Source organism: Mytilus trossulus, chromosome 13 (assembly GCF_036588685.1).
Source record: "Mytilus trossulus isolate FHL-02 chromosome 13, PNRI_Mtr1.1.1.hap1, whole genome shotgun sequence".
NCBI lineage: Eukaryota > Metazoa > Mollusca > Bivalvia > Mytilida > Mytilidae > Mytilus > Mytilus trossulus.
In genome coordinates, this window is record NC_086385.1 from 47550429 (window position 1) to 47576688 (window position 26260).

At 33.1% G+C, this 26260-nt stretch overlaps 3 protein-coding genes across 3 annotated transcripts; 1 reads left to right on the plus strand and 2 right to left on the minus strand.

Annotated features, from left to right (window-relative positions):
* Positions 1–1560: 1560 nt before the first annotated feature.
* Positions 1561–4598, minus strand: LOC134693964 (peroxisomal membrane protein PEX13-like). Its single transcript, XM_063554944.1, has 4 exons — positions 4499–4598; positions 2867–3339; positions 2378–2450; positions 1561–1778 (listed from the first exon to the last, which is right to left on the minus strand). Exons 2-3 carry the CDS (start codon positions 3336–3338, stop codon positions 2398–2400), a joined length of 525 nt encoding a protein of 174 aa, XP_063411014.1. The 5' UTR covers position 3339; positions 4499–4598; the 3' UTR covers positions 1561–1778; positions 2378–2397.
* Positions 4599–5412: 814 nt separating this feature from the next.
* Positions 5413–14441, plus strand: LOC134694430 (complement C1q-like protein 4). Its single transcript, XM_063555440.1, has 2 exons — positions 5413–5619; positions 13999–14441. Exons 1-2 carry the CDS (start codon positions 5418–5420, stop codon positions 14439–14441), a joined length of 645 nt encoding a protein of 214 aa, XP_063411510.1. The 5' UTR covers positions 5413–5417.
* A 5729-nt stretch (positions 14442–20170) lies between these two features.
* LOC134694612 (uncharacterized) lies at positions 20171–25518 on the minus strand. Its single transcript, XM_063555645.1, has 4 exons — positions 25442–25518; positions 23371–23786; positions 21196–21268; positions 20171–20818 (listed from the first exon to the last, which is right to left on the minus strand). The coding sequence occupies exons 2-3, from the start codon at positions 23783–23785 to the stop codon at positions 21219–21221; spliced, it is 465 nt and encodes a 154-aa protein (XP_063411715.1). The 5' UTR covers position 23786; positions 25442–25518; the 3' UTR covers positions 20171–20818; positions 21196–21218.
* Positions 25519–26260: the final 742 nt, after the last annotated feature.

The following is a 26260-nucleotide window of genomic DNA, read 5'->3' on the forward strand; positions in this document are numbered from 1 at the left end:
AATAGTTATCAAAGGTACCAGGATTATAATTTAATACGCCAGACGCGCGCTTCGTCGAAGTACGTTGATATAAGCAATTATAAGTTTTCATACGGTCATCAACAAGCAGAAAATCCAAATTTAAAGTTAGCTATAAAAGGTCATGATAAAATATGAACCAATATAAACGAAATGAATCAACCGTCTAATACTAATAATGGGGTAAAAAAAATGACGAAAAACGTATTTTGCAGATAAAAATCAACGGCAACTCCTTTATTATGAAAACGCCGGTACAAGACCGTACCAGTAGCTAAAATCGACAAGGGTCGGTTGTCCGATGTGTACCTTCCAAGATCTAACTACACAAATCAACGGCTTAGCTAACAATATGAGATTAACCACAAAACATCACCTACATAGTGTGGCAGCCTATGTACTAGTCAATAAAAGAAACGATACAAGACTTTTTTTCAAATTTAAGATGATTTTTTCCGATTATACGACCAATATTGAAGGTGTAAATAACATAATAATGCTTTCATGACGTCATTTGGCGAAATTTGAAATTTTTGACAAAATTTTCATAAAACGACAATTTTAAAGACAGATGTTCCAACTTATGATGCCAACCTCTCAATGCTTGCCATCAATTTGTTTTTAAAATTTATACAGTTTCTTCGTTTATTTGTAAAGCAAAGATCGGCCCCCTCAAGAAATCGTTAAAATGTATACATTATCAAATGATTTACCATAGACAGTACGTGTAAATTGTAATTCAATAAACGGTAACAATTTCAAAACTAATCCGAACGTTACCAAATTTACAGTGTGTTGTTTTCATATTTAAAGGCTTGATATGAGACGTAAACATTTTTTTATATTTGCTTTTTTTTTTAAATTTCAAAAAACACTTTTTTACCAAAAAAAACAAAACAAACAAAAACCAATACTTCAACCCATTATTTACAACATAAACATAACTTGATAAGCATATTAAATATTTTTAAACAAATTTCAAAATTCATTTAGGACCTTGAAAATTGTGTGTCGATTTTTTATCCAATTTTCCGTAAAATAATTTGACCATATATGATCGTGTACACGGAATGTAATTACTTTCTGACAGGTTTTGATTTTCAGTATCATATGTGCATACATCGCAAATGAGAGCTTTTTAAAATAGTGTATATCAATTTGATTTACATATGAAACTTTTTTTCACAAACTTGATTCCAAAGTCGTGTAGTGTTTCTTTTGTTGACTGGTATATACATGTATGAGTGGTTTTTTTTTAATGTTTTCGTGAATATTACTTTACAAGAAAAAATCGGATCTCTTCACGAACAAGTATAAAGAACAGGATTGCGGGATCAATTGCAAAGAGTAAATGACGTCTTTAAAGGCTTTTGTTAATTATAAGGTAGCGTTCGTCCTTCACATACGCCCGGTTTTCAAATCTAAAAACGGGTGTGAAAAGACCAATCAAAGATTTGCGCCAACGCTGTTTATTTCAGAGACGACAAGAAGTTTTAGAAATCAACCTTAGAAATTGGGATCTTTATGATAAACAATGCACACTTAATTAGAGTATTGTTTTTAATAACAAATATAAATTAACAATCAATAGATTACAATGCAATTTTTTCTCATTACAATCAACAGATTACAATGCAATCTCTTCACATTTATTCTGCCTTGTGGCATTTTCGTGTAAACCTTATTTCACCATTTCATTCACTGCATTCACACGTATGATTCAGGTAGTATCTCTCTTCTCTTAAATATGGTTCGACATTCTGAAATGAAAATTTAAAAGTTACAAACAAGATACAGAAGACTCTTTATTTTCCAATATAATGCAGGCTGCAGACATCGGCGGCTTATTTGGATCATTTGTTACTTTCTTGAATTGATCTGATCTCAAAGATCATGAAATGGTTACAAAATATTAATCAACCGTGTTCTTGATTTCATTTGATAATTTAATAATCAACATCTTTTTAATTTGAGTGTCGCTTGTAATTTGTCGACAAAACGCACGTCAATCGTACTAAATCTAAATTTTGACATATCTCATTTCATTGGATTTATGAAATCTGTTTTAGTTCATATTTTGAAGTGTCTTTATTATTCATCTACAAGATCTATGCGTATGTGTATGTTGGAAAAATTCTTCTAGATTAATCGTCAACAGGAACATAAGCAATTCCAAGTATCAAGGGAAGCAACACAAAAAAAATTAGAAATATATTCGAGGTTGTAATACAAAAACCAAATAAAATGGATTTTCAATTTGGAATCTGTCTTGTATGAGTTTTGATTTTCATTTTGGAATCTGTCTTGTATTTTTTTCATTACTGATGTATGTATATATTAAAAAGTAGAATACACTCACCATAATGATCTTAAAGCTGTTTAATTGTTGTTGTTGTTATTGAACAAGAATGGTACCAATAAAAGGAGTGGAACTGAAATGAATAACAGACAATACAAAATACGTCAATGAGACAGCAACCCCATAACAAATACATTGAATCTTCTTTCAGTAAATCTAAAATAGGGGAGCTTTCAAACGTTGACTGATTGGATTAATACACTGTATTCGTATTATATAGTTCAACTTTCCAGGTTTCATTGTTGTGAATGTAAATATTCTAGAGAAAAATTTAAAATACATTGTATATCAAAGTGGATTCTTTAAACTTTAAACAATTTGAATTTCATTTTTTATATGAATTAAGGCAGATATCATTCTAAAATTACTAAAGAGATAATTCTGGATCAGTTACCAAAATGGCATTAAATTTAACATCAATGTTGGTAACTCATCTATGTATGTTTTCGTTCTTTTATTTATTGACAAGAAAAACAGAAATATACTTACGGAGTGACGTTAATCCATCACCACCAATACCACCTCCGAGACCACCACCAATACCACCTCCGATTCCGCCTCCTATCATAGCAGAAGGGGCGATAACTGGAATTGGTTGAGGTAAATAATGGACTGTTTCGTCGACGTATCCTCCCTTTTTGCCATATCCGTGGTGACCTTCATTTCCATAACTAGAATATCCCTTTGCAGATCCACCATAACCGGAGTAACCTCCCAAGTGTCCTACATTTCCGTAACTTTGGCCGTATCCGCCATTTCCGTAGCTACTGCCGTATCCACTGCCTCCATAACTACTGTATCCGCCATTTCCATAGCTTTGACCGTATCCACCATTTCCGTAGCTTTGACTGTATCCGCCTCCGACTCCGCCGTAACTTCCGCCGTAATAATCGTCGGCAAGAATTCCCTTCATGCCACAAAGGCAAACCAAGATGGCGACAGTAGATATAACAAGTTTCATTCTAAAAAGAATCAAAAATATCAAAGGATATACATGTTTTGATCCATAAATATCTTGATATGTAAATCAACAAGTATTGTATACGGAACATTACTAAAAGTTGCTTAGCATGTAAAATTATGTGCAAGTTAAGGTTCGAATTAGTGACGAAATCAGTGAACTACGTTTTCATCGGTTTTTAATCTTTGCTATATAATATAATAAAAGTGTTACCATACGAATATTGGTGAGTATTATCGCTCGAAGAATATATATTTTACTTGAAGCTTGTGTTATAAGAATATACTCGCTGGGAAATATAATATTTCTTTTATGAATTTGACGTTTTAAAAATGTCTATAGTTTGCTCGATATATCCTTTTCTATTTTTAGATTGAATTATTCAACTTGATATTTTTGTAAACTGTTCATATAATCTTTTAACAACGATAATAAATGATTATATACCTATGTTAAAAACAAGTCATTATTGAGTTTTACAAAAAAAAGATATGTTTAAATAAACAGATATTAATACAAAAAAATGTCCTCAGGGAAAATAAGAGACAACTTTATTTTATTTTAAATACCATGATTATGGTTTTTACTTTGTATATTTGTCTCCAAAAACAAAAACGATAAATATTTCATGAATTAATTCTAATTTACTTTTTTCAGATCAAAATTGGCATGTTAATATTTAATTTTGATAATTACACATAATTATTAATGATTTTTAAAAATGTATTTTTCTAATATTTAATTATATTTTTTCAAATCAAAAATTAATTTTCAAATATTTATAATATATATCTAAAATTTTTAACATTTTTTTAATATAAATAAATGATCTTTCAATATCAAAAAATGAGTTTTTTAATATTATAAGGGATTTTTATAGTAATTATATATAAATTTTTGATATAACTAAATGAATTGTTTTACCTGAAAACATGACATACATTATAATACATTATTTTAAAGCGAAATATATCGCTTTAGGTCACAAAAATACAAATATCATAAAAAATTAAAGAAATCAATTAAAATTTTACAAAGGCTTTTTTTAATATTAAAAATGATTTTAAAATGTTAAAATAAAGATGATCGATATTAAAAGAATATAGAACAAATCATCCAAAATCTTGTGTCATACATTTTTCTAAAGCGAGACAAATTACCTGATTGCTTGTAATTCCTGGACTAGAAGTAATTCAAATAAAAATCTCGAGTTGTTTTATACAAGACGGGCCTTCCGGTTTGGTGAAATTATGTTTTATTGCATATGTCGGCAACAAGACAAAAATGATCATTGGTTATCTAATGTATGCAATATGTGGGTAATTATGAAAATTTATAATTTGTACATCGTCTACTTATCTTTTCCTAAACACGAAAAATGTCACATGTTGTAAGAATAAATTACCAAAAATTTGATTTAAGAATAAGAGACTTGTGATTAAAAAATAAGGGATTGCTTATTCATTTTCAAACTATATTTATGATATTCGAAAACATAATTTTTTACATGATTTGTTTATTATAAATAATACATGTATAGTCAAGTCATTGTGTACCATTTAATCAGAATTAATCATCATCCTCTGCAGAAATTAATCTTTTATATTCATGTACATGTATTGCATATCTATTTAGTATTAAAATTTAATTGTAACTAGGTTCTTTTTGGGGGAAAAGATGAATTTATGAAGAATCTGGTGCCATCTCATACTTTCGATAAGACGTGCTGAGTTATTTATTTACAATACATTGCAAGTCAGGTAATTTATTTTCAAACTACCACAGAACAAATATCAAATGTTCGTCCCCTTACTATAGATCTGTACTTTAATAATGTTATTTGCTTCCCATATCTCCTTATATTCATGCATATAGACAAATAGTATGACGTGGCTTAAACTTCTATATAAGTTCAAGTATAGATAACGTAGAACATTACAGTGAAATCCATACCAAAATAAATTGTTATGTTACTTTATTACTTGTAAACAAGTGTATGATATTAAGCAGTTGGTTCAGCAGAAACAAGAATTATTTGGTTTTACTCTACTTTTAAAGATTTGTCGTACCTAAGAAAACATGAAGTTTGGTGTTATATATGGCATTGTTCTCACGTTATTCTTATTTTCTGTTGCAGAGGCAGTGGATGATGAAATGATAGAGAGGCTAGTTCAGACTGTAGAACGCATGAAGGAAACACAGGAAGAAATGCAGAAGGAAATTCGTCAACTGAAGGGGGAGATAAATCGATGTAATAATCATACGAGAGATTCACACAGAAGTAAGTACTTTGAGCTTTTGGTTTATTTTTTTGTCATTGGTCTGTTGTTTCATTGACATAACCCTAGCATCGACTTTTATTCATACCATTCAAATAGTTTTGATTTGTTTCTTTATAACATTTAAGTTTTCTGTATATTTCACCCGAATAAGGAGGAACGAATTCGTATGTTTGTATGCTTAACTCCGCCGTATTTTATGCCTGTCTAACGGTCAGGAGCCTCTCGCCTGTATTAGTCTTGTATGTTGATTTTTATTTATGTTGATTTTTATTTTATGTTGATTTTTATTTTATGTTGATTTTTATGTTTTGGAGTTTAGTATGACGTCCATTTTCACTGAACTAGTACACCAGCCAGCCTCCCGCGGCTGGATTTTCTCTCTTTTTTGTCGACCCATGCATATGCAATTTCTAATGATGAGTTGAAACTTAAGTTTAACTTGATTTTGACTATATATAAATATATATAGCGATTTGGTGTCACGATATCACAGTAGCATGGGTTCGAATCCCGGCGAGGGAAGAACCAAAAATTTGCGAAAGCAAATTTACAGATCTAACATTGTTGGGTTGATGTTTAGGCGAGGTATATATATATATATATACACACGAGTCTAAATTGAAAATTACGTTCAAACCTATGATTGCGTTGGATAAAAACCGCAATTTTTATACGTGTGCATGTTAAACAAATTTCGTTGTAGAAGGGTCTAAGTACAGCACAAACAACATTTTCCAAAAGACCAAAAAAGTGAAAAAGTATATTTAAACAAAACGCATTTGACTAACAGGTCGAACAACTGATGTTCTTTAACCCTGCTGACTGCCATTGGCGATTGCCAAATAAAATTGATCACAAGATGTAACAAAATGGATCTTAAAATAAATTTAATACTAAACAGAAAAACTTTTTAAACTTGTGGCCGCGATGTTATGCCACAAACATACGGTGTCAATATATTTGAGTACACCAGATCCGGATTTCGACAATAAATGTCTCTTCAGTGATGTTAGGGATCGAAACGGTATTTGGAAGGCCATATAAAGAGTATCCTCATTTTTAGAAAAAGTACCCTCATTTTTAGATAAACTCTTGAATTTAAAGAGTCAATATAGGATGAACGGATCATATAAACCGGAGGGAAAATATGATACAAAGCCCAAACAAAAAAAATATAAACGAGTCTAAATTGAAAACTACGTTCAAACCTATGATTGCGTTGGATAAAAACCGCAATTTTTATACGTGTGCATGTTATATTATATGTTATTCAGGTCTATGACAGGGTATATACTGTGACATTCCCGGCTTAGAGTTGATATCCCCTGAGCCGAAGTCGAAGGGGATATAAGCCCTAAGCCGGGAAAGTCACAGTATATACCCTTTCTGAGACCTGAATTACACATATATTACGGATTACCCCGGACTAAATGTTATTTTCCAGTGCAGGTATTTGTTGACAACACAAATATATTGAAAAACCCAACCTGATATGTTGAGCATACGTGAAGGATTTTCTAATTTGCTGTGAACATAATTTTAACGTGTATGTAATAATTTATAATAACACTTTTAACATTAAATTTCAGAAATAAAAGTGTAAATTGCTTGATTTTGTATCAAAAATGTATTATTGACTGAAGCACGTCATTTTTTTCCCTTTGTGAGCCTCCGACAGTCTGATAGCTTTTGACCACTTCACATAGTAACCGGTGTTATGATGACGTTTTTGATGTTCCAATTGGAGATAAAAACGTCGTATATACCCCGGCAGTTTCCTGAATATATACTGACATCTCTGTTTTTTTTTATCCAATCACAAATCTCGACACATTTTTAATCCGTAATATATATATTTGGTACAAATTAATATATATTATATATATGTATGTGAACCATTTTTTTGTTTCTTGTATAAGCTTGTAAGGATATTCAAACATGTATTCCTTTAGAAATTTTACTTTAATGATAACTTTATATGTTATTCAGGTCTCAGACAGGGTATATACTGTGACATTCCCGGCTTAGAGTTTATATCCCCTGAGCCGAAGGCGAAGGGGATATAGGCCCTAAGCCGGGAATGTCACAGTATATACCCTTTCTGAGACCTGAATTACACATATATTACGGATTACCCCTGACTTAATGTTATTTTCCAGTGCAGGTATTCATTGACAAACACATATATATTGAAAACCCGAACTGATATGTTCGTCATACGTGAAGGATTTTCTAATTTGTTGTGAACATAATTTTATCGTGTATGTAATAATTTATAATAACACTTTTAACATTAAATGTAAGTATTAAAAGTGTAAATTGCGTGATTTTGTTTCAAAAATGTATTATTGACTGAAGCACGTCACTATTTTCCCTCTGTGATCCTCTGACAGTCTGGTAGCTTTTGACTACGTCACATAGTAACCGATGTTTTGATGACGTTTTTGAGGTCCCAATTGGGGATAAAAACGTCGTATATACACCGGCAGTTTCCTGAATATATTCTGACATCTCTGTGTTGTTATCCAATCACAAACCTCGACACATTTGTAATCCGTAATATAATGCTATGTATAGCAAAACAAACCTAATGCGTCCGGAGATGGATAGTTAAAGGTTTTAGTAGAAGAGGATTGTATACTAGTACGCACACAAATCTTGCTGACAAAATCTTACAAATATAGAATAAATTGATAAAAAGAAATGTGTAATTTTCTTTTAATCAGAAAAAATTCATACATACTAGTTTTTTTATTAGTTGTTAGTGGCTTTAAACTAGCTGTCAGATAACTGTGAGTACTCTTAGATCTGTTGTGTCTTTTTGTGTCGGGATGTATAAGTACCCGGCCACGTCCACTTGTATATTTTGTCTATCTGATGAGTTAAGCCTTTTTCAACTAATTTTTATAGTTCGTTCTTATGTTGTACTGTTATACCACTGTCCCAGGGGAGGGTTGGTATCCCGCTAACATGTTTAACCCCGCCACATTATTTATGTATGTGTCTGTCCTAAGTCAGGAGCCTGTAATTCAGTGGTTGTCGTTTGCTTATGTGTTATATTTGTTTTTCGTTAATTGTTTTACATTGTCATATCGGGGCCTTTTATAGCTGACTATGCGGTATGGTCTTTGCTCATTGTTGAAGGCCGTATGGTGACCTATAGTTGTTAATGTTTGTGTCATTTTAGTCTTTTGTGGATAGTTGTCTCATTGGCAATCATACCACATCTTCTTTTTTATAGTACATGTATATGTACCCCCATTAAAACAAAATGATAAGTTTTTAACTAAACTCAACAAAATACAAACTTCACACAAAAATGAAATATGTGTGAGTATCTCAAGTATTCTTAAATAGAAAACTAATCACAAAAAAAAGAATGTAGATAGATACAAACAAATGTATATAAGAAGATGCGGTATGAGTGTCAATGAGACGACTCGATATCTCTATCACAACTTCACTTGTTAAAGTAAAGTACGGTCTTCAACATGGAGCCTTGGCTCACTCCGAACAACAAGCTATAAAAGATGGACGAAAGATACCAAAGGGACAGTCAAACTCATAAATCGAAAATTAACTGACAATGCCATGGCTAAAACTGAAAAAAGACAACCAGACAAACAATAGTACACATGACACAACATAGAAAACTATAGAATAAACACCACGAACCCCACCAAAAACTAGGGGTGATCTCAGGTGATCCGGAAAGGGTAAGCAGATCCTGCTCCACATGTGGCACCCGTAGTGTTGCTGTCAGGTTGTTATCTCTTTGACACATTCCCCATTTTCATTCTCAATTTTATTATGTGATGACAAATCCGGTAAATAGTCTAATTCGGTAGGTCACATTCATGAAAAGGAAGGGGATTGTAGTTACGACGTAAGGAACATATCCAATACCATTTGTGAAACGGTTATTCTTTAACGGTCATCCAACTCGTGATGGCGTCCGTTAAACTTACAGAGTGATGATTTCAACTTTACCATTTGGAACTCTTGGTTTGTGAGCAGCAACCCTATATCAAGAAAATCATGATAGGAAATACAAGCACGGGGATATCGTATCAATTGGTAGATATATACCCCGTATGCAGGTGCTGTTGAAATGTTGCTATTTAAAAAATAAAAAGTTAACAATTTGAAAGGTGAAATCATCTCTTTTGTCGTGAAGTTTTGTTTTGAACAGACCCTTATTGTCAATTTCTAGATGTAAGTGTCCTAAAAAAGACAAGTGTAAAAGCATTGAAACGGGGAAACTAACGGTCTAATCTCAATAAATAAAAAGAGAAACGAGAAACTCTTCTGAACCATATCAACAAACAACATCTACTCAACATCAGGTTCCTGACTCAGGACAGGTACAGACAAATGCAACGGGTTTAAACGTATAATAGGTACCAACCTTCACCCTTACATGAAACAACACTATTGAATATCAACTGAAATGAACATATTACACTGATCGAGTAAATTTGATCTATGACACAAATGTAAATACAAATCAATAATAAAACAAGAGGATATACCGGGTATGTTTGAAATGTTTAATAGTATCATTAATTCGGTATTAAATTATAAGGATCATGTCCCGTCATAGTGTGAATGAATTGCTGTATGTGGGAAAAAATAATTGATATGATTTTATTACTTTCGAATTGAATTTGAAGGGTTGAAAAATAAATTCTAGATCCAAACCAAGCATGTTGTATTTAAATTTCAGATCCAACTTAATTATTGTTGTTCACGTAAGCCCCAGTCCCACTAGACCACGATCGCACCACGCTCACCGCGATCTTAAATAAAATCAGATCGTGGTGAGGTCGCGGTATGAGCAGCATGAAGAAGTAAATTTTCGTTGCTTTCACGATGCTACTACGGTCTAATTACGCTTCTACAACAATCCCTCTACGATTATACCACGTTATCACCGCTCGTATTCTAATACCTCACTACGCGTATCAAGATCTTGCTACGCTCATCACGTTCTCACGTTGGAAACAATATAGGCATGTCACCAAAATCTACTAGAACACGTGGGCGTGGTGGTAGGGGTTGACCCACCCAACCTTAGTTACAACCTTTAGCTGGTTTATGAAGCTCAAATGACGATTTGTAAGTGATAGCAGAGATGAAATAGATGTGTCAACAGATATAGGAAGATGTGGTATGAGTGCCAATGAGACAACTCTCCTACCATGGTACATCTTATAAAAGTAAACCATTATAGGCTTGGCTCACACCGAACAGCAAGCTATAAAGGGCCCAACAAATTACTAGGCTAAGTGTAAAAACATTCAAACGCGAAAATCAAAGGTCTAATCTATATAAATGAGAAGCATGGTTGAGCCGTTCGAGAAAATGGACAAGAACTACATACAGACAAACAAAAACTGGAGACATATAATGTATTTCATGTAAAAAAAAAATGGCAATGAGAAAGATGGTTGTAGAACGAACGTAGTCAGGTCGTAAGAAGATCGTGATGAAGACGGCAAATGCGTGCTATAATCGTACTAAGGTCTTAAACAGCGTGGTATAAACGTGGTATAGTCGTAGTGGAACGCAGCTGGTTCGCAATGAGAAAGTGATGGTCGTAGTGAGGTCGTAATGACGTCGCTGTGAGATCGTAGTGCAGTCTCTCCGAAAAGAATCACGCTTTCGCTAGGCTCTCGCTACAATGGTACAGCCACCCTTGCGATCTTACTACGACCATAGTGCGCTCTCACTACACTTTCTACTACGACCTGATCTCGCCACGACCGTACCACGATTGTTTTTAACATGTTCAAAGTTGGCCACGTTCATCGCGATCTTGAAGACCTGCATTTTTTTCACAGATCGTAGTGCGATCGTGGCCTAGTGGGACTGCGGTATAAGGAAACGACCATTTAACTTCAAAAAAGGGGTGGGGGTTGTGGTTTGTCCTAAACAAAAATATTCTGATCCCCAATTTAATGAAAGAAATTCTGGTCCAGCAGATGACAAAAGAAAAATGTTGAATCCAGATTTCCCCCATGCCTTATAGTGTTAAATTTTGACCCAGATAATAAAACATAACCCTGCTCCCTCCATAAATTTAAATGGCTGCTCCTTAAAGTAAATTAGGCACATATATAAGATCACCACTCATCTATTTCTGTCTTTAAAGTTCCAGCAGCACTTCTATTTCAATCCGTACTTTATCATGCAGTAAGAGTTATTTATTATATAGGAAGTCCGTGTGATCACAATACCATATTAAATATGGCATACCAGTATTATGATCACATTCTTAAATGTGACAACACGACTCGAGTATCTAGTTTACTGCAAAGTCTTTTTTTGTTACATGCACAGAAACATACTTAACTTTCGGGACACTTAATTATAGCTGACTATGCGGTATTATACCTATAGTACATGTAGTTAGTTTCTGTAACATTTGGTCTCATTCGCGATCAAACCACATCTTCCCTTTTTTTATACCCCACGCAACGAGTTGCGGAGGGTATAATGTTTTTTGACCCGTCCGTCCGTCTGTCCGTCCGTCAGTCCGTCCGTCTGTCAGTCCGTCCGTCTGTCAGTCCGTCCGTCCGTCAGTCCTGTTTCTTGTCATCGCAACTCCTCTCAAACCACTCAACAGAATTTCACGAAACCTTTTCAGATAATAAGGACATACTATGTAGTTGTGCATATCGACGGGAAATTGAGATTCAATTTTTTTTTTTAGGAGTTAGGCCCTTTGAACTTATTTACTTTAGTGTACTACTGTAACAGTTTGTCATCGCAACTCCTCTCAAACCACAAAACAGAATTTCACGAAACCTTTTCAGTAAATAAGGACATACTATGTAGTTGTGCATATCGACGGGAAATTGTGATTCAATTTTTTTTCTAGGAGTTGCGCCCCTTTGAACTTATTTACTTTAGTGTACTACTGCAACAGTTTGTCATCGCAACTCCTCTCAAACCACAAAACAGAATTTCACGAAACCTTTTCAGTTAATAAGGCCATATTATGTAGTTGTGCATATCGACGGGAAATTGCGATTCAATTTTTTTTCTAGGAGTTACGCCCCTTTGAACTTATTTACTTTAACGTGCTACTGCAACAGTTTGTCATCGCAACTCCTTTCAAACCACACAACAGAATTTCATGAAACTTTGTAGATAATAAGGACATACTACTTAGATGTGCATTTATACAAGAAATTTTGATTCATTTTTTTTTCTACGAGTTACGCCCCTTTGAACTTATTTACTTAAGTGTACTACTGTAACAGTTTGTCATCGCAACTCCTTTCAAACCACACAACAGAATTTCACGAAACCTTTTCAGTAAATAAGGACATACTATGTAGTTGTGCATATCGACGGGAAATTGCGATTCAATTTTTTTTCTAGGAGTTACGCCCCTTTGAACTTATTTACTTTAGTGTACTACTGCAACAGTTTGTCATCGCAACTCATCTCAAACCACAAAACAGAATTTCACGAAACCTTTTCAGTTAATAAGGACATACTATGTAGTTGTGCATATCGACGGGAAATTGCGATTCAATTTTTTTTCTAGGAGTTACGCCCCTTCGAACTTATTTACTTGAACGTGCTACTGCAACAGTTTGTCATCTCAACTCCTCTGATACCACACAACAGAATTTCATGAAATTTTGTAGATAATAAGGACATACTATGCATGTAGATGTGCATATTGACAGGAAATTATTATTCAATATATTTTCTTATACAATTTTTTTCCTTACACTTATTTGATTTCTCCAATGACAATGTGGGGACGTGGGGTATGTGAGCGTGCTCACTAAGGTTCTTTAATTATGTTTATTACTGTTTTGTCCATCTTAATTTAAATGGCAGTACTGATGGTCAAATCTCATAAATCTATTTAGATTAAAAACCAAGCTAAATACCAAACACTTATAAGGAATTACATGAAGTCAAAATTTTAGCGACAACCTGCAGGTGCGTCAACAGAATAACAACCAATTAAGTTATCAGTGCCGTTTTAGTAAGTTCTCTTAATACCGATACATGAATTTCCTAGTAAAAAATTTGGCATCAGCTCTGACAAAACAGAAATGAAAACGAAGACTACATGTATGCGGTTTTTTTTCTTCATTTTTTTGTGCTTGTTGCTGTGAAATATTTACCCCCACCGACTGCTTTCGTCTACTCCTACGCCATCGGTATTATAACTTTCCGTTGCATTAAATAGACTGTAGAATGTATATTTTATGGAATCAGGCTCTCTCACCGCTATATTTTGGAGTATATTTATGAAAAAGACAATAAAGACAATATTTTGGAGTTAAAAGACATTCATTTGTAACGCTTTTCTTATATTTTTCTTAAAAGTAATTTGTTTTAATTTTCAGGAATGCTTCTTGGAAATGACGAATCTATTGCTAGGGTAGCTTTCGATGCCATCTTGACTCACAATCTTGACCACTCTTCTATTGAGGATACAACCATTGTGTTTGATAGTATCCTGACCAATGTCGGTAATGCATATGTGAAGGACTTTGGAGCATTTATAGCTCCCGTTCCAGGGGTTTATTTGTTTACCTATACAATTCACGCAGGCGGAGCCGGGGATATATTTGGAACTTTGATGGTTAATGGCCAACAAAAGACAAGTATTCACGTCGATGGAAGCTATCGTTCTATTTTTATAGCTTCTTCATCGAGAACCGCAATTCTGTCCCTTAACCAAGGAGATAGAGTGTATATCCATATTTTGAAGAATAGCCGAGGTCTCTTGAGCTCAACCAATAACGGGCATTCATCATTTGCAGGAGCCCTGTTATTTACTAATTAATAATAAAAAAAAATGCTGAAAATTACATTTTTTTATTGCCCAAACAGTTGTGAGATTATAATTCTTTATTCTGTAGACAAATATACAGCTCATAGGATTAAACATATACACAAATTATACAAATTACATATACATATACAGCATTGATATATAGCGGATATAAAAAAAGAAGATGTGGTATAATTGTCAATGAGACAACTATCCACAAAAGACCAAAATGACACAAAAATGAGTTTGACATACCGTTTACATTGGTAATAAAGGTACATAACAAAAAATCAAGTTTTAATAGTTTTCTCTGCCTCATACAGGTATTTACCCAGAGTATTTAATTCTTTAATATTTCTTACAGATAGTATAATCCATATCTACATGTAGCAATGTTGTCTACCACTTTCACCAATGTTAAGGGACGTCGCAAACTTGTAGTAATGTGATAGGTTATTGTTCTATAAAGATTTCTACCGTTTGACTCATTAATTATATATCGTGTGCTAGCTGTTGATAATTTTTGCTCTATCTTATATTGCATAGTTGTCATAAGGATTAGTCCGAGATTACTGTGACGTCCAACGGCTGTTTTGCCAGACAAACTTGGGCCGTGGGACGTCAGAGCTCGTCCCATATCAAAAAGTGGATATTTGCCCGTCCAAAATCGATGTGCTGCTTCGTCACTTCTAGTGCTAACGGGCGGCCTTGGAATTATATAAATTGGGTATCAATTTGTTCATTTTTCATTTGTCTCTTTATTTATGTAAGTTTCACCTTCCTGCCATCCTTTATTTTTTCACATTTAGACAGTTTTCACAATGACCCATCGATTCAGACATTTTTACTTTAATCTCGGACTACATAAGGATAAGCAAAACAGTTGTCAATAAAGGGCAATTACTCCTAGAAAGAGTCGACTTCCAATGATTTCGGACATTCGAATTTTTTGTAGATTCTCCTACTGGTCATGTTAGTTTTAATTTATATTATTTTTCAAGATAATATGCCCACAATCAAACAAAAGTGGTAAAACGCGTTCTGTTGGTACATTTTACTGTAATAGTCCATTTAGGCTGTTATTATAAGCACGCACACATCCCTTATCTATGCCGCATTGCTTTTAACCTTGTTTTGCCACTTTGAATGACAGCTGATCATTGTATACCAACATACCTCCATGATAATGGTAAAACAATCGTACATGGAAATATGTAATTCACGCAATATTTTAGAACCACCAAAAGAATGCTTATAAAGAAAAGAGATGTTGTATGATTGCCAAAGAGATAACTCTCCACCAGAGACCAAATGACACAGAAATTAACAACTATAGGTCACCGTACGGCCTTCAACAATGAACAAAGCCCATACTGCATAGTCAGCTATAAAAGGCCCCGAAATGACAATGTAAAAAAGTTCAAACGAGTAAACTAACGTAAACGGTATAATCTATGTACAAAAAAATGAACAAAAAACAAATTTGTAACACATAAACATACGACAACCACTGAATTACAGGCTCTGGTTTGCGACAAGCACATACATACATACATACATACACACATACATTTGTTTGTTTAGGGGTCAGCTGAAGAACGCCTCCGGGAGCGGGAATTTCTCGCTTCATTGAAGACCTGTTGGTGACCTTCTGCTTTTGTGTTTTTTCTATGGTTGGGTTGTTGTCTCTTTGACACATTCCTCATTTTCATTCTCAATTTTATACAGAATGTGGCGGGGTTAAACATGTTCGCGGGATCACAATCTTTTCCCTAACCTCGGACAGTGGTGTAACAGTACAATATAAGAACTAACTATAAAAATCAGATAAAAAAGGTTTAGCTCGTCAGATGGATAAAAATACAAGTTCGGTTGCTAACTCTAGTTCTAAGCGCATCAATTTAATCTTCAATGGTGACCATACGATATAATACGAACGATAATCAAACCAAAGCTAGAGACAGTTTGTCATATGTTTAATATATAAGATAAGAGATTGAATGCTGTGAACCATTGACTACTCATGCGCAGGACAATTAGTCTTTATCTTGGAGTTGAGTTAGGTTTCGGAAATTAGTTTTGGAAATAGTTATTTTAATGTTCTAGTAAATGAAAAATGTGCGAAATCATTTTTAATTTGTTTATTGGTAAAAGTAAACATTATTTATTCATACAATTCAATCATATTATGGTAATTTGATACTTAACAGACGATAAAACATACAAATATCTATTGATCATAATAAAAATATGTTTTTGTTATACTACAAATGTCCAACATGAATTTCATTCAAATCAGGAAAAATCAACCACACTCCGAAACAAGGCTGATGTTGATTTTCTATATTATCTTTTACCAGTCAGCGTATTTCATATTTTGGTTTGGTTATTCGTCTTTTTTGCAATGTTAATATCGTTTGATAGAAACTCCGAAAATGATGCACCGGAGAAAAATAATATACAGCTCTGTATTTAAATATACACAAATGAGGGTCTGGCTGGGCTTAAAAGTATCTCATATATAATTTGCAAAAATATAGAATAGTAAAAAAGAGGGTATACATTGTAATAAAGATTAGGTAAGAATATGTGTGCCAAATAATAGAGGATTAAGAGCATAAAAAAGGTGGGTGCTGATAGGATAAAATTTGAAAAAAAGGCAGGACAAAGATTTTCAGAAAAAAGGGCAGGATGACAATTTGTGTAAAAAATAGTCAATATAAGCTAATTAAAGATGCAGGTCAATATCTATTCATCCTAGCCCCCTAAAAAAATAAAATGGTAGCTCTTTATAAATGATGTTCAACAAAAGTTTATGTTCGCGTTATTGAAGACCTTTGCTTGACTTATTTATGACAATTTATATATTAACGTTATTGAAGGCCTTAGTTTGATATATTCCTGACAATTTATATTCGTGTTTTTGAAGACCTTCGTTTGGCATATTCCTGAAATTTTATATCAGCGTTATTGAAGACCTTTGTTTTACATATTCCTGACAATTTATGTTCACGTTGTTGAAGACCTTCGTTCGGCATATTCCTGACAATTAATGTTCGCTTTTTTGAAGACGTTCGTTTGGCATATTCATGACAACAGCGACAAACCACTGTCCAAGGGTAGGGGGAGAGTTGGGTTCCCGCTAACATGTTTAACCCCACAAAATTCTGTATGTATGTGCCTGTTCTAAGTCAGGAGCCTGACATTCAGTGGTTGTCGTTTGTTTACATGTTAAATATATGTTTTTCGTTCATTTTGTACATATATTTGGCCGTTAGTTTTCCTGTTTGAATTTCTTTATAGTGTCATTTCGGGGCCTTTTAAAGCTGAGTATGCGGTATGGGCTTTGTTCATTGTTGAAGCCCTACGGTTACCTATAGTTGTTAACTTCTGTGTCAATATGGTCTCTTGTGGAGAATTGTCTCAAAGGCAAGCATACCACATCTTTTTTTTTTTATCTTTAAAAAAATATAGAATGATTGGCAAAATATCATAGAAAAGTGAAAAGTTTGAATAAAATCGCTATTAGTGAAGAATTTGGGTGTTAAATTATAAAGAATAGACTGAGAATAAATGCTATAAAAAAAAAAGCAAAAAACTTTGAAAATAAACTGGAAATATTTAAGATATGACTCGTCGTGTTTAAAAAAAAAAAGAATAATAGTCAATAGATTGCTTGATGAGTTATTTTTGTTTTCAGGAATATGACCATAAAACAAAGAATAAGTGGGTGAGAAAAAAGAGGGTCACGAAACAATTAAGAACAATAGATCCCAAGAAAATGCAAAAGTTGAAAAAAATGACAAGAAAAATAAAGAAAATAGAGAAAGATGGTAAAAAAAAGATAAGAGTCAATAGATACACATGTAGCTCAGATGTTATACAATAAAAGAAGAATGGATGCATTTTTAAAAAAAGAAATTAAAACATAAAACCGAATTACAAGGGTATGTGATGGTGGTTGGGTGAGGGTTCTGTATTAAAACAAAGAGAATAATAGGCCTCCTGATAATCCAAAAATAGAAAAAAATGAATTATATATAGTCAAAAGTCCCCTTTATATTATTTTTTACGCTGTTCGTTCTAACGTAATGTATAGTATATTGAATGTCCGTAAACTTACAACACACATATACATGTACTTGCATGCTCCACGTACATGTAAACTAAAGATAATTCGAAATGTTAATCCCACACATGGGAAACTCGAGTTAAGGTTTATGTACCCTTCTGTAGCCATTTTTGTACGAATTTTTCAAACCTCAATTGTATCAAAACTACAGATATAATGAATAATAGAGATAGGCCATTTAGTACATATTCCAAGGGGAAACTTGATGCAAAGCATTATTTTTTACTGTTTCATTGCATTTGATAGAAAAAGAGGACTTTGTGGCAAATAAATCAAGATTTTTATAGAAAATCCACAGCCTTTAATACAGAGATTTTTTATATAAAACTTGAAACATAAATAACTCACTTGATTTTCTATGATGTGCTAGTGTTTATTTTTTTACAAGAAGTTCTAAGCAACCTGTAAATTCCAAAACACCTCGTGCTAAGTCACTAAAGTCGAGCGCACCCTAAAAGGTGTACTTGATTTTGGCCATATTTATATTTGTTTTAACCAATAACTACATTTATAAACTTGTTTTAAGGAAATCAATGCTAGCACTGCATGCAATAATCCTATATCTATCAGTCATCCAATTGCCAAATATGAGAGTACATTGTACAAGGATAAGGCTGTGGATTTTCTATAAAAATCTTGATTTATTGGCCACAAAGTCCTCTTTTTCTATTAAATGCAATGGAACTGTAAAAAATAATGCTTTAAATCAAGTTTCCCCTCGGAATATGTACAAAATGGCCTATCTCTATTATTAATTATACCTGTAGTTTTGATACAATTGAGGTTTGAAAAAAATCTGTAGGGGGTCAGTAGCGAACCATATCTATAATACTAAAATTACGAGGTCCAATTTGTCAGCCGTCATCACGTAAAAACGACGAATCAAAGAATTCAACTTTATATATAACTAATGTAGCTATATGTATAGTACAAAGGTGTAGATTAAAAATTATACCGCCCCAGGCCCTTTTTGTTTTCCACGCAATTAATATTGCCAATAATTAAGGAGTTCCGGGTCGAGTCCGATACCGATACCAATAGTATATTCATCTGTTACCTATTGCCTTATCTGTACGTTCCGCATTTGACAGGCGCACCACCACATGGTGTATCATATTAATATACTTTAGTTCAGTCCCGGACCCGCGATATCACGGGTGTGTTCTAGTAACTTATAATATGGTTCGCTACTGACCCGTATGGATCCATAGAGGGTTAGTACAATCCATAGCGGGTGAGGCCAGAGACCGAGTCCCCTATGAATTTTATTCACCCTCTATGGATCCGTAGGTGGTCAGTAGTTAACCGTATAACGAATGTATAGGACGCTGGAATTAACGCGTCATGAACCCCATATGAAACTTACTCATCCCATACGGTCTCATAGGGGATCACCACGTGACAGCGTTTAACCCATCCGCACAACGTGATAATTCATCTGTGGTCCAATTAAAGAAAATAACCATCACTAGTAGTTAAGCAGGCGAATTTTCTCCTTTTGTTCTCTGTGTACAAGCTTTAGTAACCATGTAACATCAAAATTCCAAAATATTCTACAGAAAAAAAACAAATGAAAACTAATGGTGCTTTGAAACGCCAAAGAGATATGTTAATGACATCTTTTTTTACTGCAATGAAATGTAGGATAATTTGCTACAACTTTTAGATTAAAGGAAAGATTTGGTCTACCCTATTTTATATGAAACCGGATATGATTCACTATGATTTGGTGGAATTTCACGTTGAAGAAAAGTCATTTTGTCAAATAGATGAATTTTACAATTTTTCAAGTCGAATATTGTTTAAGGTGGTACCAAACATCTTGACTAAACTTAATTTGGCTCGTTTTACTTGCTTCAAATTTTGACAAATAATAAACTTTGACCCTTTTATAAAATTATACAGCTACCAAAGACCCTAGTGAAACATATTATTTGGATTTTTATTTAATTCAAATTAATTACTTACAAAATTGAGAGGTGGTACTTTGAAATTAAACTAAGAATTAGATAGATATAACAATATTCCTAAACATATGCGTCTACGTGAAGGCTGTAATATTAGTTGTGTTGAATATGAGTACCACTTATTTCCTGTATGTCCAGCCTAACGAACTGTCAGAGCATGTTCGTCTTATTGTTCTACTCGTTAAGTAGCGAACAAAAGTTCAGCTCTCAGTTCACACTGATATCTGCTCTTAAGATAAGTCTGCTTTTCCCGTCTGTTCCATGTTGATGGTGAATAGAATAGACATCTCCTAGAAAAAGAGGAGAACTATTATGCAAAATCAAATTATTTGAAAACACGCAAGTTTTACAGCCGATTTCAATGAGTGTGTAGCTAAAGGAATTTCTTTGGATAGCTTGCTTGCTTAGGACATATGGGCCGTTCTATTGAATAATTACTAAGGTAGACTAAATGTGTACTTACATAACATTAAGTCGTTACAGGATTATGACGACTTCGTGAGACGAACGGAAATATGGGCCGTTATATTGAATTATTACTAAGGTAGACTAAATGTGTACTTACATAACATTAAGTCGTTACAGGATTATGACGACTTTGTGAGACGAACGGAAATACGGGCCGTTATATTGAATTATTACTAAGGTAGACTAAATTTGTACTTACTTAACATTACGTCGTTAAAATATTTAATCCCTGTTGCTGTTAGTCAATAAGGCTAACAATATGACAAATCCAACTGCAACATAAACATAATACAAGATAAATACAACACATATAAAAATAAGAAGATGATTTATGGTTTCCAATGAGACAACTCATCAGCAATGACCAAATTACATAGAAGATATAACTAATGTCACTGTGTGGCCTTAAACAATGAGCAAAACTCATAATTCATATTCATCTGTAAAAAGCCTCGAATTACAAAAATGTGTAGAATTCATACGACAGAACTAACGTCCTGATTCTGATGAAAAGCCAATGGGGTCAAAATTCTTATTCCTTACTTTAACTGTGTAATTTCTAAATTTTTGATTTGTAATTGGTTAATTTGTATCATTTCAAAATTCGTGATGCGTTAATTGTCAATTTGCAAGCTGTATCTTTGTACTTTGAAGATTCTTAATTCTTAAATTGTCATTTTGTAAATTGTAACTGTGAAAGGAGTAGGTCCGGTTAGACCCCTTTTTGGCCCAAAAATATAGTTGTTTAACAAAATTGTTAAAATGTAAACTTTTAGTTATTTATTGGATAGTAGAATGGTTCTGCTACATAAATATGGGTTGTTTTTGACAATACAATTTAAATATGTTGGGTACCAGCACCATTAAGTCATACTAAATTACTAAAATCTTCACAATTCCAGCATTTTAGTTAAATTTTAGACACTTTCCGTGTAAAACGAAAGTGGCCGCATTCGTGTTCATCCAAAATATTAAAATGGAAGTTGTATTTGATGATACATTTGTAATACATAACATATGTAAAGATTGAGGATGAACACGGATGCGGCCACTTTCGTTTTTGACAAAAACTATCTGAAAAGTGACATTTTTTCGCATATTTGGTAGATTTTTCATATTTTTGCTTAAATCGGATCGTTTTTAATGACTAAATAAGTTAAAATCTTTCACATAAATTAATTGAATCATATGAAATAGACACTTAAGTGTTTAAAAAGTGATCAAAATCTTTCGTCAGATGAAACTGAAATTTGGGGCCAAAATCGGTCCTTACCGGACCTACTCGGAAAATGGTCAATCTGTAAGTTTTATTCTTGTAATTTCTAAATTCTTAATTTGTAAACAGTCAATTTGTAACTTCTAACTGTGTGATTATCATTTCAAAATTCTTTATTGGTAAATTGTCAATTTGTGTATAATTGATGTTTATGTAACTTGTAACATGTCGAATTTGTAAGGATTTTGTTGATTCAAAGCTTAACATATGGAAATTTTATAGAAAATCCACAGCCTTTCCCCTACTAAATGCAATTTAACTATAAATGATAATGTTTTCCATGATATATATACAAAATGGCCCATCTCTATTATTCATATTCTTTGCTGTTTTGATACTATTGCAGTTTGAACATGTCGTAATTTACAGGCCACAGAAGGGGTCATCATCTTTACATGTTAATGTGTTAAAATTTCATAGTTGTATTATGCTAACGATCATTATGACGACAACTGGCGCTCGATTTCTTCTTAGGTATATAAGTATGCTATAAGTAAAACGCTGGGTACCTTCATATGGTGTATATACATAGTAATTTAAATCATTTGTGTTATTCCTGGATATTATTAGCTCTTGATTGATGAAGATAAAAATGTTTTAAATCATATTTGTACTTTGCAAAACATATTGAAAGAAGTATCATTTTAGAGGAGTCACGTAGTATTGAAACTCTATATATCAAAACTGTATTGAATATGCAATCTTTTTTTAATAAAATCTAAAAGGAACCATAAACTCTTAACGAGGACCTAAAATGGAGAACCGATATTTCCACCATTCGGTTAAATCCAGACGAACTGGTATCCACAACGTATTCCTACTGTACATATACAGATCTAGAATGAAAGTTTAGGTATTCAACATTTAAATCAACACACAAGGTTTAGTCCTTTGTTAGTTGTTCGTATTATTTGATTTATTGGCGCTTGAACTTTAGCAACCCTATAGTTTAAATTTCTATAACACGTACGATATAACAGGTGGGCTTTACAGATGAACGTTTACCTTATCTGACTCAGTCAATTGATAACCTGAGCGCGCCAAGAAGTGCTTATCCACGCTGTTATGAAAACTATTCTAATTAAAAACATAACTTACGAATCTTTGTTGTTGTACCCATACCGAATATGCCACTGAGCATACCGCGATTACTGCCGCCACCGTATGATGAAATACCGCCTGCATATGAGCCAGCGCCTGTCATTGATACTGGTTGCGGTTGAAGGTGGATTGTTTCATCGATGTAACCACCCTGTTTGCCGTATCCATGGACTTCTTTCTTGCCATAACTAGAATATCCGCCTTGTCCCTTTCCGTATCCGGAATATCCGCCATATCCGCCCATACTGCCACCATGTCCGCCATAACTTGAGCCATATCCGCCTTTTCCGTAACTTGAACCGTATCCTTGTTCACCTCCTTCGTAACTCCCGCCATAATAATCATCAGCGTGGATGACCTTCATGCCACAAAGGCAAACCAAGATGGCGACGGTAGCAATGGCGAATTTCATTCTAAGATATACAAAGTTTAGGAAAATAAAACAATTATTACAGAACTGAACAAATAGTTCTCAGTAAACACTTCTTAAGATAATGTGAAATTGGTCTCATTCATAAGTTTGTGGATTAAAGCACAGTTTAAAAAAAAAAATTGTACTACATAATTCATTGTAGTAGTAGTTTCCATTGTTTGAATTTTACACTGCACATAGTAAACACAATGTACCGATTTCATCAGCGTGGATGTCCTTAATGCCAAACGACAGACCAAGATGACGAGGGAAGCAATTATAAGTTTTATTCTAAAGACAGAAAAAATATTGAATAATGTAATTATCTGATTTTGGATTTAATGTACATTCGTTCAAGTAATGTACTGCTCATGTTACCAGCATACGGCAGATACATTTTGATCTGTGTTCTCAAATGCCATCTGGAAGAAACATTATCACTCTTGTGTACATCAGATTTTTGTCTGCCAAACTGACTGCCATAGCAATATTAAGAATTTTGTAATCATAGATGGTCAAATGGTGTGTTGTAACAATCTTGGACCTTATTTTGACTTGACAAATCACAGTATATATAAAATAGGAAGATGCGGTTTGTTTGCCAATGGAACGACTCTCTACACTTTACCAAAATGACACAGAAATTAACAACTATAGGACATTGTACGGCCTTCAATAATGAGCAAATCCCACACAACATAGTCAGCTTTAAAAGGCCCAGAAATGACAATGTAAAACAATTGAAACGAGAAAACTAAGCCTAATTTATATACAACAAGAATGTTTCCAAAGTACATGGATCCCCACTCGCACTCTCATTTTAAATGTTCAACGGACCGTAAAATTGGGGGGAAAAATCTAATTTAGCATTAAAATTAGAAAGATCACACCATAGGGAACATGTATACCAAGTTTCAGGTGGATTGGACTTCAACTTCATCAAAAACTACCTTGACCAAAAACTTTAACCTGAAACTCACACTTTCATATTCTATGTTCAGTGGACCGTAAAATTGGGGTCAAAAGTCTAGTTTGGCTATACAATTGGAAGAAATCATATCATAATGAACATGTGTACTAAGTTTCAAGTTGATCGGACTTCAGCTTCATCAAAAACTACCTTGACCAAAAACTTTAATTTGAAGCGGGACGAACGGACGCACGGACGAACGAACGGAGACGGACGAACGAACGGACACACAGACCAGAAAACATAATGCCTTCTGCTATCATAGGTGGGGCATACAAAATGAAAGAAAAACAAATATGTAACACTTAACAAACGGCAACCACTGATTTACAGGCTTCTGACTTGCGACATATATGTTGTTTTTGCATTTATTTAAGACACTGCAACAAATGAGTAAGAATAGAAATTCTTTGAAGAAATGCCATTTTTATATTATACTGTGATAAATCTATGTTCAGGTTTATTTATTATAATTAAAAGAGAAAAGACAATGCATATAGCAGATAAAGTCATATACATGAAGTGGTCCATACATTTGTACATTGATTGTTTTTGAAATGTTATTTTCACTGTATGGGGAACTTCCGAAATTAAATTTAATTACCCTTAACGAATATGTATAAAGAGAAAATGTTTTTTTTTTAATTAATAGAATATTACAAAAATAATAGAAAAAGTTCCATTACCTGACAACTTGTTCGGATTCAAACTAGGAGTGATTATCCCGACATGATGACGTCAATTTTATATCAAATATGACTTCCTATTATGCAGAATAAATAAAAAAAAAACATGTAATTTTATGAAACGAAAAAAAACATATAACTTTCTATAAATTTGTGTGTTGTAATATTAAGAAGTGTACATATAAATGTACGGCTATACATGTCTCTACCTTTTAATTTACAAACACCCATTCGTATACATGTATTGAAATTGCATTTTAGAGTATATAAAAAGTACAAAAAATAATGTAATATTACTTTTTATATAAGTATACGTATATTAGTGTTCGGATATTGCTATCTAGATCCTTTAAAAAGTATAGTTATGATACATGTATTATATTTTGTGTAAAAACTATAATACTATAGAATTTTAATAATGTATTTACTTTATATATATTATACATTAAAATCAGGCATTCATGATATTGTACAATATTTCATGATTTGAACCTTTATATGTATTCAATTATATACTAAGTTTCTCTTCTTCCTTTCGTTAAAAATGTTCAAAAATCCATTTTCAACTATATCGTTTACGTCTTTTTTAATCGTTATTTTTTGTGTAGAGTTTTCTTGTAAAACTTAAATATCTGAATCTGGGAAAGGCCAGTTACCTTTGATTTATTAAGTAAATTCTTTTAGATAAATTTCGTCAGTATATTTTGAGAACTCTTTTAGATATATTTTTATAACGAATGTTGGAAGTTAAAAGAAATTCAGTATTTTCCGCTACTATTTAGATAGATAACGTTTTGTTATTCACAACGTTTTTTCCAT

What these genes read in the sequence shown, in the direction of transcription:
- LOC134693964 (XM_063554944.1), bottom strand. Translation starts at nt 3,338, where the DNA reads ATGAAACTTGTTATATCTACTGTCGCCATCTTGGTTTGCCTTTGTGGC. An exon ending in TGATGGATTAACGTCACTCC is followed by an intron (nt 2,451 to 2,866) that starts GTAAGTATATTT and finishes TATTCATTTCAG; the next exon opens with TTCCACTCCTTTTATTGGTA.
- LOC134694430 (XM_063555440.1), top strand. Translation starts at nt 5,418, where the DNA reads ATGAAGTTTGGTGTTATATATGGCATTGTTCTCACGTTATTCTTATTT. An exon ending in TACGAGAGATTCACACAGAA is followed by an intron (nt 5,620 to 13,998) that starts GTAAGTACTTTG and finishes TTTAATTTTCAG; the next exon opens with GAATGCTTCTTGGAAATGAC.
- LOC134694612 (XM_063555645.1), bottom strand. Translation starts at nt 23,785, where the DNA reads ATGAAATTCGCCATTGCTACCGTCGCCATCTTGGTTTGCCTTTGTGGC. An exon ending in GGGTACAACAACAAAGATTC is followed by an intron (nt 21,269 to 23,370) that starts GTAAGTTATGTT and finishes TTTATGTTGCAG; the next exon opens with TTGGATTTGTCATATTGTTA.